The sequence below is a fragment of the Mustela nigripes genome, chromosome 8 (assembly GCF_022355385.1).
Source record: "Mustela nigripes isolate SB6536 chromosome 8, MUSNIG.SB6536, whole genome shotgun sequence".
NCBI lineage: Eukaryota > Metazoa > Chordata > Mammalia > Carnivora > Mustelidae > Mustela > Mustela nigripes.
In genome coordinates this window covers 53,258,444-53,273,868 of record NC_081564.1, presented here as the reverse complement: position 1 = coordinate 53,273,868, position 15,425 = coordinate 53,258,444, and the positions used below count along the sequence as shown (strand labels likewise).

At 38.7% G+C, this 15,425-nt stretch overlaps 1 protein-coding gene across 1 annotated transcript in view; it reads right to left on the bottom strand.

Moving 5' to 3' along the window:
• ASXL3 (ASXL transcriptional regulator 3) overlaps positions 1–15,313 on the bottom strand; it is a 177,495-nt gene extending 162,182 nt beyond the window's left edge. Inside the window, exon 1 of the mRNA XM_059410047.1 lies at positions 15,210–15,313. Within this exon, the coding sequence (XP_059266030.1) occupies positions 15,210–15,263 (54 nt within the window). The 5' untranslated portion in view covers positions 15,264–15,313. The remainder of the gene's footprint in view (positions 1–15,209) is intronic.
• Positions 15,314–15,425: the final 112 nt, after the last annotated feature.

Genomic DNA, 15,425 nt, shown 5'->3' with positions numbered 1-15,425 from the left:
GATGAGAACATCTTTATGTACGGTTAAGAGTATCTTTTTCTCATTCCCTCATCAAAGATCCTGGTGGATTAAAGGAGTTCTTCTCTTGCTACAAGTAGCATCTCTGCCTAGAGCAGACCACACATAAACATCAACTTTTAGTATCTCATACCTTTATCCAAACTGAGAAAGTATGGTCAAATTTCCATAAGACTGGGGGGGGGGGTGTGTGTGTGGAGGCAATGGAGAAGAAGAAATTTCCTGAAGTACTATCTTTGTTTCATTTAATCTCTAGGAGAAGAGAAATACTATTAGATGAATAAACAAAAAGTAACAGCAATAAGACTGTCCATACGATTCTATAATGAAACAAGGAGTCATTATGCTGATCTTATCTCAATACTTAGAGGAATAAATGAAGATTTACACTACAGAAATGTTTGCTCTCTTTTGCTAAGTTCAGATCCTCTAAGGATCATGGTCAACCCCGTAAAGAAAACTTGGCATTTAGTTGGTCAATAAAAATATTTACTTGTATTCAGAAAGTACCTGGAAGCTTCATCCAGAATTACAGATTTTGTAAATTCAGATCCTAAATTGTGTTAGACTATGTTGTAAATGTTATATATAGACTGTTCATACAGAACTCAGAAACTGGTCTGTGAAGGAAAATAGAACAGAAACCATCCATTGTAACTTTTAGTCTCTAAATCAAGAAAGTAAATTTCAGAGAAAACAGACCAAATAAATCTTTAGAACCTTTGCAATAGCTGCCTTTGCTTTAACACTTTTTAAATGTAAAATGAATATCATAAAAAAAAACAGAAAGAATGTATGAGGAAGTGTCTATATTAATATGCTCAAAGACTAGAGCCCAAAAGTTGGACAGACATGGATTTGAATCATTGTTCCACTACTCACTAGCACAGCAAGTTAATTCACCCTCAGCATAGTAAAGGCGAGGGCATTCATAATTTGTTTTCCCAACATGCCTTCCATCTGCTTTCTATTGGTGCTTCAGTGTAATTTCCCTCTGCTCTATGTGATCCTTCTGTGGCAATCAATCATGTTATCTGATCCTAGCCATTGCTGTGAGGGATGAGTATATCAGCCAAGTAGGGCAGAATGAAGACTTCCCTGGGATTAGTATTAAAGTAATAATTAATAACAATAAATAATAATTTTAAAAGATTGATTCCTTTTATATTGGTGTGCTAAGTTTAGAGGATGCAGGTATGGGGTGCCAGTGACCACCTTCTCTGTCCAAAGCTCTGCTTGAACCCTGCCTGAAGGCAAGCAAAGTCAAAGACAAGTATAAAAAAAAGCAAATACCTTGACGGCATTCTCTAAATCTCAACATCTATTTAGAACTAAAGTCTACCCTTGGGTTTCTCAGCTATGTGAGCCCTTTGACTTAAACCAGTTTGAGTTAAATTTATTTCACTTTCAACTGAAAGAAATTCAACTAAAAGACATTCTAAACCTAAATTTCTTCATTAAAAAAAAAATGGATAGGGAGTGCCTGCGTGGCTCACTCAGTTAAGCTTCTGCTCTTTGCTCAGGTCATGATCCCAGGGCCCTGGGATGGAGCCCTACATCAGGCTCCCTGCTTAGCAGGGAGCCTGCTTCTCGCCCTGCTTGTGTGCCCACTCTCTCCATCAAATAAATAAATAAATAAATAATCTTTTAAAAAATGTGGATAATATTACAATATCTCTTCTAGGTTTGCTCTCAGGATTAAACAATATAACACATATAACAAGTTAATGCAGTGTCAGGCATGTAAGTACCCAATAATATTAGTTCTTAGAGTCCATTATTATTAATTAGTGTTACTTTAGTAATAGTAATATGTTATGATAAGTGACACAAGAAGATTATTCTGTTGTTATATAAGATTCCTATACTCTATGGCTACAACACCAAGCTTATAAATATTTTACTTATTTATAAAAAGGAGATTATTTACTTGGCAAACAGTTCCAATCTGCATTGTAGTCAATGTACTAGATAATTCGCTTGCTCTGAAAGTCATAGCAAACCTTTATAAATCATCATTGTGTCTTATTAAAACCAAATAAAGAAGGAGATTACTTTTAGGCTATTGAATTCCCACTACTGTACATAATTTCAAATTTACAGCAAAGTATCTCTTGGGTCCTAAGAAGTTTTTTTTTTTTTTTTAAGTTAATTTCCCAAAGGCCAAGGTCCATATCTTATTACATTCCCAAGTCACCTAACATATTAATGGCAGGAACTGAATATTTTCCAGTGCCATTAAGCATGATGACTATCAAATTATTATCCCAAAGTAATAAAAGGTGCTAGTGAGCTGGAAGTAGATACAGGCTTTCAAAATCGTCAGTTGTCCAGTTGATTCTTGAGAAATCTGATCCCTTCTCTAGACTGTACAGTGACAACTCAGCATGGCACAGAAATAAATCAAGGAGACATACGTTTTATAGTTCTACAAATATGCTGAAAACTTTTAGACTTAGCTCTAACAGCTCCCCTGAAAAACTCTTTTTGACTTCTTCACTTTACACGACTGTAATCAGCAACAACTTAAAATGAGGTGGGGCATTAGGCACTCAGGAAACAATTATAAACAAGAAAGCATATTGTCACAACTACATAGTGCTTTGAGAACATATAAAAGCTTCCCAAGGGAGACTGAAATCTGAAGAAAGCATAGGAATCTGCCAGATAAAAAGGAGGGGGAGAGGTAGGACATCACAAAGTGAAGAAACAATGTGTACAAAGTTAAGGGAAAGTATGATAAATTCAGAGATCTCACACAACTTTTATATGACTGGAGAAGGGACTCAAACAATGAAACTGGAGAAGTACAAATAAGATAAGCCTAAAAGATTTTGCAACAAGTGGACTATACTTCTAAACATTTTTTTTTAAAGATTTTATTTATTTATTTGACAGAGATCACAAGTAGGCAGAGAGGCAGGAGGGGCAGGGAGGGAGGTGAGTGGGAAGCAGGCTCCCCACAGAGCAGAGAGCCCAATGTGGGGCTCGATTCCAGGACCCTGGAATCATGATCTGAGCCAAAGGCAGAGGCTTTAACCTACTGGGCCACCCAGGCACCCCGAGGACTATACTTTTAGAATAACACAAAGCTAATAACAGGCATTTTGTATATTCCTCATCAGCAGCTCCAGGTTCACTCTCTGTCCTTCACACAGCTCTCCGACCCAGGAGGCTGACATCTGTGAATTTTCTCAACAGAGACCCCCTCATCCTCTAGCTTCTGGATGGGTTCAGCTAACAGGAAGCCAAGGAAAGATGAGTGAATAGAAGGCAAAGGCATCAGTGTATTGAGGTGATGTGTCTCCCTGTCCACCTCCAGGAGTGGGGGAGGGCCAGCAGTGGCTGTATCCCACTGTCTGTGGTGACAGTTTGTGTCAGGCACCCTCCTCCTATAAGACCACATCACTGCAGTAACCATTCCCTACTCTTCTTGGCCCCTCAAGTCTAAGGGGAGTGACAGCCTCTTACTGGTTACATCCCTGATTTGCCTCACTAACCCTTGTTCTTTAACTGGTGTCCTAACTTCACTTAATCACCCCTTTAAGATGGCAATATTGCCATCTGTCTCCTACAGAAACTAAGTCAGCCTCAAGGGGTATTATAAACCAGTTTCACCTTTAAAGACATGATTATGGATGCAATAAGAAGAATAATTCTGAGTGGAGGCAAGTCTGTTGTCAGTGAAATCATTACAAGGTTGTTGCAGGAACTTAAGGAGAAAAGGAAAACCAGCAGACATGAACATTAACTGGCATCTTCTAATGTGAGACGCTGTGCTAAGTACATTATACACATTACCTTATTTAAATATTCCAACCACTCTTTTATGTTATTCCCTGCTAATACACAATGAACTAAAATTGAGAAATGTTATATAATCTGTCCAAGGTCAAATACACAGTAAGTGGCAGAATTGAGACTCAAACATTATCTGACTGACTTTTAGGCCCGTCATTACTCTTTATTCTTTTCCTAACCTATATACTGCCTGTGTCAAAGTAAATTACAGTGGAAATGGATATAAGTGTAGGATGTAAGGATAATGATTTGAAGATCTGAAGCAAAGGAGATAAAACTAGTGGAACTCAGTGATTACTGGATAAAAGGGGAAAAATACAAAAAGACGTTAATGATGACAAAAAGGTTTCTGGCTTAAACAACTGTGAAGACGGTGGTGGCTTTCACCAAGAGATGAAAGAGAGGAAGAGAAGACTTGCTGGGAGCAGGAGGTGGGGAAGAAATGAGGCATTTGGTTTTAATCTTTTTTACTTTATCGGTGCTATGAAAATGCAGATACAGAGATTTCCACTGTGATACTGAAGAGCCATATACACCTTTTCATCAGTCCCTAACAACTAAGATATAGATATGGGCACTAAAGTCTGACAATTAAATGCATCGGTCTGTGAGTTTGAATCTTAAAACTGGGATGCAAAGACAAAACAGATGGTGATACACTCATATGCTACACTGGCAGCAAGGGCAGTGTCCTACGTCAACACTAAGTCACAGTGGTGACCATTAGTGGTGCCCATAGCAATATCCCAACTATTCTTATAGCATGACTTTGTGTGTGTCTACTGCCCAGGCTCTATTGATCCTTGTCTATTTTTCCAGCCTGTTTTTGTGGGGTTTTTTTGGATCCTTCCTGATAATTATATGATTTACTTTATAGACTCCAAAATATCCTTTTCTACTTAAGTTATCAAGACTTGCTTTCTGTTGCTTGCAACCCATAATTCTGACTGACAAAGCTAACACATTCATGGCAGTATCTTGTTCAGTATGAGTGGGGTTCTTTCTGCATTGCTCTTAAATCATTTCTAAACCATAAGCTGAATATATTAAAGTACTATACATTGAGGGACCTCTTAGAAGATTTCAAAGAATTCATGGTCAGGTGGGGATACAATGCCAAAGGTAAGTTCTACACTGCAATGTGACTAAAAGTATAAGGCATAAAGGAGACAACAATAAAGTATACTCTAAAATACACACACACACACACACACACACACACACACACGATACCAAGCAGAATAAAGACAAATCCACCCATAAACACTTAAGACAGAGTATTAAAAGTGCAGAATCTCAAGGGTAAACAGAACACATAACAACTCTCAAATACAAAAGCATATTACCTCTTAAAAGGTAATAAACTCAGCTCAGACACAGTGTCGCAGTGTTGCAACCACCCGTATAAGAACATAATGAAGAAATATTTCCAAAGTATAAAGAGTAAAAAATTGTCAATTAAAACTTTTATAACTAGCTAAATTATCACTCAAAGGTGAGAACAACATTGATCTTTCAGTTTTCCCCTATCAAGTCTCTCCACTTTTTTTTTTTTTTTAAATGAAAGATGTGATACTTTGTGACGACAGCTCTTATTTGAATTATAATCTACATATTTGGGGGATAATCTTCCTAAATCTTCTCTTGGCCACTTTTGTACATTCAATCTGGAATGTGTTCAGATTCAATTTATGAGGATAGGAAGCACTTAGGGAAAGAGTGTGGATAACAGGTGGATCATGTTGTCATTTGCCCACAGTTCTCTTTTTTAATTCTCAGAACTTCATATGAGTTTATAATTCTTTCAAAATATTGAAATTTGATTAAAAAAAGATTTAAGGGTGGGCAATATAAAAACATTTTAGATATTTGAAGACTGTTCCTGAACCCAGAGCCCCCTCATTAAAAACAAAATAAAACAAAACAAAACCTGTTAAAGGAAGTAATTTACAAAGAAGGGAGAGTATGATACAAGAAATATATTTGAGCATAGAAGATGGTAAAATATTGATAAGTGTAACTACCCACTTTTAACTATCTTCACTGTGTTTTAAAAGAATATAAAATAAATCTGTAGAAGGCTGTAGAAAATGGGACACTGGTGTGACAAGTAACAAAAACTGCAAAATTCTCCATATTATTAGGAAAAACAATCATGACATACCCCTTTAAAACGTGTTTCCAATACAGAAAAGGGTTTCCCATGACCTGTTTGACTTTAACTTGAAGATAATTGCAAGACTTTTTAAGCAGAGAAAAGATTCAGTAAGATCAGATCTACTCTAGAAAGAGAAACACAGCTTCTGTAAGATTTTTAAAAAGAGATTAAAGACAAAATTAGTTGAAAGGTCAGGACTATACAAAATACAGTTAATGAAAAGAGGAGGAGCTGAATGGGAGCTATATTTAAGATGGAATTTACCACTCTCCTCAGATACCAGTGTTTAGGTACACACAGATAGGTAAACCCACACAGACAAGAATATTGTCACATTTCTCTTTTTGTACCCAATGTACAACACTTTTATGGGAGATATCCAATAAATGTTTGACAGAACTGGATAAATTTCATTTGAAATACTCAGAGTACAGAGAGATACAAAAGGAATTATTCATATAAGTCTGAAGTTTAGGGAAAATATCAAGGCTAGAGTCTTTATCATGAGGGAATGGCCACTGAGGCAGGTGGGAAGGTCAAGGCACAGGAGGAAAATGAGAATAAAATGGAAGGGAGAAGCAGCATTCTAAGATACATGGACACTAAAGGAGAAACCAAGAGGAGGAGACCCTCAATCAAGCAGGAAAGAGCAAGGACAGTGATGGAAAGGGAACAAGAAGAATATCACAAAAGTTTGATGCAAAATGTTTTAATTTAATTTCTCAGCTTATTTTAAAAGAGATTAAACAGAAAGGATTTAGGAAAGACAACTTTTGGTTGCAAGAATTTGAAGACAATATTTTAAAGGAAGGAGATAAGATAGTATCTGTTGTGTGTGCATGGTGGGGGGAAGGGAGAATGGAAGGGGTGATGCTGTGAATTATAATGATATGTAGTTGCTCTTTGTCCTTTTTCTGGCAGAGAGCTCCCAAACCCTTGGAATTTCCTAAGTGTTGAGAAGATTAAGAGTGTCTTTCATTATGTTAATAAGATGACTTCTGGAAAGTACCTAAGGATGGGGGCTGGTTGACAAGGAGCCAACCATATGATTAGGTTTGAACTTTCATTCCTACTTCCTGACCTTGTGGGTGGAAGAGAAGCTGGATAATGGCCAGTGATTTGATCAATCATGATTATGTAATGAAGCCTCCATGAAAACCCAAAGGGACAGAGTTCAGATCAATTCTGGGTTGATGAACACGTGGAGACTTTGGGAGAGTGGCTCACCTGGAGAGGCATGGAAGCTCCATGCCCTAACGCCATGTCTTGCCCTGTGCTTTTTTTCCCTCTGGCTGTTCCTGAGTCATATCTTTTATAATAAACAAGTGATCGAGTAATCACTAAAAGTACAAGCAGTACATTTCTCAGAGTTCTGTGAACTGTGTAGCAAATTAATTAAGCCTGAGGAAGAAGTCTTCGAAAGCTCTGATTTACAGTCAGAAATACAGGTAAAAACTTGGACTTGCAACTGGCCTCTTAAGTCCATGGAGATGTCACTGGAACTTCCAGGCTATAACTGGTAGGTCAATCAGAAGCATAAGTAATAACCATCTGGACTTGCCATTGGCTTCTGAAGGGGGTGGAGGGTGACTACTATAGAACTGAACCCTTAACCTGTTGAATCTGATGTCATCTCTGGGTAGATAGTGGCAGAACTGAGTTGAATACTTGGATACCACTGGTGTTGCCTGTTATATGTGTGGGGACCCTTTCCTCCACACCAAAACAGAGTCTCAGAGCACTAAAAGAGCATCATACAGAATCCTGATGGTCCAAACAGCAACTCAGTTCTTCAGTCAACAAGGTTCAGATATATGTACAAATTATATATACAGTCACTTATTTTTGACATTAAAAATTAAAAAATAAAAACTAAAAATAGCCAACATCTTCATTATATCATGTTTTCTCTATAACTGATCTGGAAAAGAAGTCCAAAGATCCTACCTCAATTTCTAACTCCATGAAATTTTTAAAATGGGTTCTAATACCTTATAGTTAATGAAATCTCAGAAATGCCATCTGTCTTCTGAATAAGGTGTAGAGGGTCCATCCTATTCCCCCCCTTTAAGTCATAAATAATATATTTGGAAATCAACAACTGCATAACTGGTGACAACACTTGCCAAAAAAATAGCAATTGTGGAATTATTTTAAATATCATTATGTAATTTTTCATGGACTAATTTATGATAAATATATGCCAAATAAGTCCATGGTAAACAACTATTGTAAAATAAAAGATACATATATATACTTAGGGAAAAAAAATGTTCTAAGTGTGTCCACTAAGTGTAGATTGCACTGCGTTAGAGGATTCCTCAGATTCTAAAAGTTCCACCAAAGGCTAAGGTCTTGGATGTCATTTAGGTTATACATTTCAGCTATTAAAGCCAATGTTCTGACAAGCCCTTTGGCTCTAACCCCAGGGCATCAGTTTGCCTTAAAACACCTAAGAATGTGTCAGAGGGCTATATGTCAATCAACCAGGAGAAGTGCCTATTCCCAATTTAATGTTGTCAGTTGCTGACATTAAAACCAGCAACAGTTAATTGTTCCCACTTCAAGTGGGAATATTGAGGGGAGCAGAGAGGTAGGTGCCTAAATTCAGGCTGATAAAGCTGTTAATTGCTACCCTTTTATGTAGATTTGTTTAATAATGAAAACAATGTGGCTAATCATATAATGTTTCTATTTGTTCCCCAAGGGCTCTTCAGGGAAAGTTTCAATCCGGCTAGATTTCCACAGCTACCAACTGTGCAGGGACAAAAGCAGAACAATCAAGCCACTGAGTGGCCAGCAAGTAGCTGAAAGTGGTTCCACACTGATGCCCCTCCTCCGGGCCCTATCAGGAAGGAGCCAGAACCTGCTACAGATGAGCCTTGCAGGAGAGGTGGGGGTGGGGGGCTTAAGTTATAAATTAATAATCATAATAATTTTATGCAGACTTTCGATGAAAAAGAGAGAAATGAAAAGCAGGCCATCTGAAAAGCAGGACATAAGTCTGCTGTAGGCTTGGATCCTCCCTATGCCCCCATGCAACAAATCAGTTAAATTCACATCAGTTTAAATGCCTGTGTTCATTAAAATTAGAAAGACACGACACAGATTTTTTTTTTTTTAAATCCTGTGCCCGTTTTGCTCCTTACAGACAGGGTGATGATATTGGGCATATCATTCAACCGCACATTTGGCGACTGAGTTCCTGAAATAACCCTAGCTACCTACTGATCTCAAGAGAGTATTTTAGGTAACAAAGTGCCCTGTGTATGTTTTCCACAAATGTAATGTATATTACTCACTGATGTTAACTTTACTTCATTTGGCAAAGGCTATGGGACAGAATAAAGCTGCATCCTTTAAAATGTTTCTAACATCAATTTTGTTTTCGGACTCTATTACCCAATAATGAAAGCATTCAGAGACATCCCCAGAGCACTGATGTCTCCTCTCTCTATGAGAGATAGTCATTTTGTTTTGTGTGTTTTTAAAGAAACCCTATTTCTATTACCATCCATCCCATCAGCCCCACGCTACAATTTACAAGGCCCAACTTTCTTGAAATAACTTGCAAATCGCTCCCTAATCTGCTCACAATGTAATTTTCAACTTTATTGCTAGGCCAACCCCCTCAAGTCTTTGGGTATCTCTGGACTTGTCCACTCATGGCCTCCTGAACCCATCCTCGTGCCTGACATGACACCTTTGCTCATGCAGGGCTCTCTTCTTAGAATGTTCCCCTCTCATCACCAGTTCAATCTTATTCATATTTCAAGGACAAACCAAGTTTCACCTAATCCATTAAGCCTTCTGTGATCTCCACATACCACACAGCTTCTCCCTTCTGTGAATCCATGAACTAGCACCTGCTTGATCATTCACGGGACACCTGCAGATGGTGTCTGCTCAGTCTTCCTCCAGTTTTCCTCATCTCCTCTGCTGAACTCAACACTCCTTGAGGATGTATCTTTGTATCTTCCCCAGCATTTGAGCTGTATGTGTAGGAACCCTCAAAATGGTTAGGGACCATACTTCACATTTCCCGTGCATTTCAGTGAAGGTTGAAACTATATTCTTAAATAATAAATTTCATTACTTTATAAGTTCACTTCTCTGTGGTGAAATTCCTTTACAGGTACAACTCTACAAGTCTAAAAGCCAGAGCACACCAAGGGTCCATTTCTGACAGCCGAGGAATCTTCTGCTACCAAAGACTTTCTCAAAGGAGGGAAAAACTTAAGAAAGGATCAACTCTTAAAATTCCCTTTAATGTCAGCTGGAAATAAAAAATTAACAACCTAAACACTAGGCCTAAGTTCACATTTCTCATTTATTTCAAACACGTTTTTCCTAACTTGAGATTCAAAAGAGGCAGAGGGATTGCTAAACTCTTTCCCATCTTTCAAATTGCAATGAAAATTTAGGTTCCCCATCTGAAAGAAGAGATGATGAGACACAGACATAAAGATGATGTTACGTGTAGATCACAGAAAAGAGCTGAATCAAACCACTTGAAATGTAAGCGATTGAAAATAAAGCACTTGCCATATACGTTAGTTAGCCAGGCTCCTACGCCAATAAGCACTGTCACAATTATGCTCATGTGCTCTTTTGGGGCTTACCCCAAATCACAAGTCAAAATGTTCTCAACTATCAAGGCCTGCTCATAACCTGAAATCCAAGCCCACTGAGAAAATGCCAAAAGCAGTTACGAGTGCTCCCCACTCCATCCCCATGTTCACTGTTCCTGAACAGCTGTATATATTTCTAAAATACAAACACAAAAGACACGGCAACCAGTAAATTAACAATTATGAATTGTATTCTATTTTAACATCTACCAATACCATCCGGCTTTATTTCATAGGAACCCTAAGAGTTTATTCAGCATATAATGCATTATGCAAAAGAATCTTCTCCATGCAAAAGATTCACACAGATTTCCTTTTAATTCATAAAACCCCACTTAATTTTTAATAGAATATGATTTACAGAATTTCAATTTACTAAAACCTTCAGTAACTCTCGCTATAGTATAAAGATATATATATGTGTGTTTTCTCCCAACAATGAGACAAATTTGTCATTTAAAAAAATTTTCCCCAAAGGTCACCTTGAACTACCAAAAAAACAAAACAAAAACAAAACAAAACAAAAAAAATCCCCCACAAAAACCCTACTAATAGTCATTACCTTTGTGAATGTACCTAAACTACAAGCAAATAAATCAGCCATGTTACCAAGCACAAAGCTATTGAAGATTGTTAAGATTTATTTTCAGGTGCCAGTGAGACTAAACAAAGATTGTAAGGAATGAAACAAACAGAAGAAACTCAGGGAACAAATTAATACACTGAATCATTATCTTACCAGCAGCATTCCCTATAGAACAAAGTGATGGAACTATCAAAAAGCACTTCTCAAAGCAACAACATTTTTGCATGTCAGGAAGAAAAAAAAAGAATTAACCTAGAATAAATATATAAATAACAGTATGTTTTGTGTTAAGCCAGTAACAAAGAAACCCCTTAGTGCAGTAAAACAAAGTCCTGTCAAATCCCCATTTTTTTTTTTTTAACAAAGAAGCATGAAGATCCTTTCACAATGGTTTAAACTGTATTTATAGTAACAGAGTGAAGACTTCAGATAAAAGTCAAAAGGATTAAAGTCAAAGCCCCAGCTCGACATGAGTTATGGTTTTGATTTTTATTCTTATTGTGCTCTACAAATATTAAGACAGAAGACACTTCCATGTGATTGTGGGATCCTCTGAGACTTTATAACCTTAGAAGAGCAGATAAAACAGATGAAAATGCATCTGGTTTAGGAGAAGCCTCCATATTAAATGGCAATGCGCAAAGTGACAACCACAACTGCAGAAGGCTGAGGGGGAGTGGAGGAGGCTGAAGGCTGAAATTTCTCCAACTGATGCAGGGCAAAAAGACAAGAAAAGACAGAGAGAGAGAGAGAGAGAGAGGGAGAGAGAGAGAGAGAGAGGAAGAAAAAAAAAAAGATGTGATCTTACTGTTTTAAAATGGCAGCCTATTAATAATCACGACATTCCTGAAAATACAGAAAAATCATACTACCGTTCCTTCTTGCCTAAGCTAAGCAAGCTCACCACATACAAACATGACATACTTCTATGAGAAAATGGTAGGGCTTGAGAGCTGCATCTCTATCTAAAGCAAAATCCCTAGAGTTGGCACTCAGAGTTTGTAGATTTACAGACCATATACTTTTCTCACAAAGAAAGCAAGCACAAATTCTGTTGTCGACTGGAAGTTCTTACTCTACAAAGAACTGTTCTTCTTCCATCTATATTTTTCTTAAAAATGAATGCAAAGCTACATGGAAACAGAAGCTTTTGGTCACAGTTCAAAAAATGTATTTTGCATTTCCTCTCCCCTGATACCCTCTCTTCCAAGATAATCTCGCTCACACACATGCTCCAGGAGGAGATATATAGTATACATGGTCTGATGGGAAGGTTATTCTTAATGTTAATTTGGATACTCTCTTTAGTTCATATATGGCAAGAACCACATGCATATTTTCTGTCCATCCATAGTCTTTACTTTTAAAATCAGACATTTAGTTTAACATTTGATGGAGAAAAGGCTAAAAGTCCTTAGCAGCAACAACCACAGTGAGATCATCAGGGACAGTGTGAAATATGTAATGATAGTATTTATAGCACAGAAATGCCCCCCAAAACAGCATTCCTTATTAACTGAGTATAAATTAATACAGTTATAAAAGTAAAAATTTTTTCATACAAGTTTGTAAGAGAGTTTAAGTCTATATGTATTCATGTAATCATAAAGAAAACATGAAAAAAATCAACATTACTCAAATGGATCCTTTTTTATTCACATAGTAAGTTAAGAATGATCATGTCTCAATTACAAATCACAAATTCCTGAGAAAGATATTTCCAGTATAATTACTTGTTATTTTGCTCAGTATTTTGTTTCAACTGTCACATTTTGAATACATACACATTTGTACAACTACCGGGGGAAAAATAACTTGAACCAAATTGAAAAATTACCATAACTACTAGTTCAATATGTCTGGTTAAAATAGAGACATCTGGTCTATCATTAATTCTTTTGTGTTGATGACTCCTAGTGTGTCTTTTCCCATCAATGAACTTTGTAAGAGAAAAAGGCAACTTTTAACAAAAAGCTGTGATTCAGAAATCTATTTCAGGATTTATCAATACAGATCCATTATAATTAGATCAAAGAGAGCACAGTATTTTCAAGAATAGTAACAAATACTAGTTGAATACAAATGATTAGCTTTAAATCCATCAGAATAATATTATTTGTTAAATAATTCTCTGTAGGCAGATACAGGTAATTCATGAATCATTATTTTAAAATATTTATAAGTCAACTCACTCACTTGTTTAAAACACATACACTGAAGCTTTATAACACTTGATTGCCACTCCAAGGAACCTGAATAATGCATTTTCAGAAGCCTTGCACACCCCCACACAATTCTGAATTAATGGCTAAGCAAACAATAAGGAATGTACTATGCTCTAGCAAAAATTCAGTGATAACATCAACCTGGCATCTACTTTACACTTACTGCTTACTTTTCACATATTCTCACAGATAAGTTTCCTCTCCCAGATGCAGTTCATTAGAGAATGACTATCACCTGCCCATTCATCCACAGACAGTGAGTGATTTAGCAATTAACACAATCACAGATAAGAGGAGAAATCATAATATACACTACTACAAATTAAGAGATGAAGTAAAGAGGCCTAGCCACTTCAGCTTCCAATAATTAAACCGCAATTAAAAGGGACTTTTGTCACTCCTTCATAGGGCAATAGGGTCAATTATTTAAAACCCTTTGCTCCAATCCAGAAACATACCAGCAAGGCCCTTCAACCAAACTCAGATAATCACTTTTGACAAATGTTCTCCTTGAGCATGATGTAGTTACTCAAAAGCTTTTAAGAAGAAGAAGAAAAAAAAAAAAACAGTTATAGTAAAACAATCTTTACAAAGTCAACCCAATAACATGTTCTGTGGTCTTCCACCCTGCACCCCGCCCTCTACTGCATGCAGTCTGCTTTCTTTTGGCCAATTATAAAAGACAGTAAGTTGCTAAATAAATATTTAATTTATGCTGCCGAAACCCTGAAAGGCTGAGCTTCAAATGTAATGCCTTGCATTCCCGTGAGGCACACTGTACAGAAATATCCTTTTAAAAAAATCCGTTTACAGCTGTCCTTTAAAAGAAGAAAAAGAAGAAGAAGAAGAAGAAGAAGAAGGAGAAGAAGAAAACCACACATACACATGCATCAAACCAAAGACGCCGACGCCCCTTTGCCAACCAGCATTTCTATAGAGACATTCTTTCGATGATTAAAACGTAAGCTCCGAAAGGTTAAAGAAAAGCAGCCGAATAACACCGCCCAGGAAGCCAGCATTAAAACACACCTAGCTGTACACTCTTAATAACCTCCCACTACAAATGACACTGACCCAACTTCACCAAACACACACACGCCCCGACACACACACTCAAAAATTGCACACACGTGCACAGAATGTACACACAAACATCGAGCAGAACACAATACCTACAAAACACAAACGAACTTGATCCACACGAAACATGCACGTATCGGTGTGCATACATAATGCACACGACACGGCACACAGACACGCACGACCTAGCCCACATGCACACGCCCCACAAGTCCGTGTCGGACACACACCGTGCATGCACGTGTAAAATGTATGAACTCACAAACGCCGAACGGACACACAGACCGTGCACAGAGAGTTATTGATGAAATTCCGGGAGGTGGAGGGGCCGGGAGGGAGTGGTAATTGCCACACAAAGGTCTCCGGAGCGGCAGAGAGGGAAGTCGAGCGGGGCCGAGCGCTCGGAGATTCACCCGTGGCGAAGGCACAGCCGAGCCCCGACAGCGAAGTACCGGGAGAAGTGTCCCGGGCGGTCCCGGGCGCGGCGGGCGCGGGGCTCCCCGAGATAATCGCTGCGCCCCTCCGCGCGCGCACGCACACACACAGGGGCCCCTGGGCGAGCCCACTCCCGCAGAATAACAAAGAGCAGGAGCCCGGCGAGCGGGCGGCGGCTGGGGCTGGAAGTGGCCGTCTCCGCCGCCGCGGGCCGGCGCGGGGCGAGCGGCGGGGCCGGCGGGACGCGCGGGCGGCGGGCGGGGGGCGGTACGTACCAGGCGGGCAGCCTCGGCCCAGGTGCGGTCCTTCTTCTTCCTCTTGTCTTTCATGTTTGCATCTCATTGATGGTTCTGATGATGACGTGGGGGATTCCACGGGGTGCTCGGGGTTCGGGCGCGGAGACAATGACCCAGTGACCCGGTGACCCGCACTCGCTCCGCGGGGGGAGGCGCGCGGGCGGCGGCGGCGGCGGCGGCGGGTGGGAGGGATGG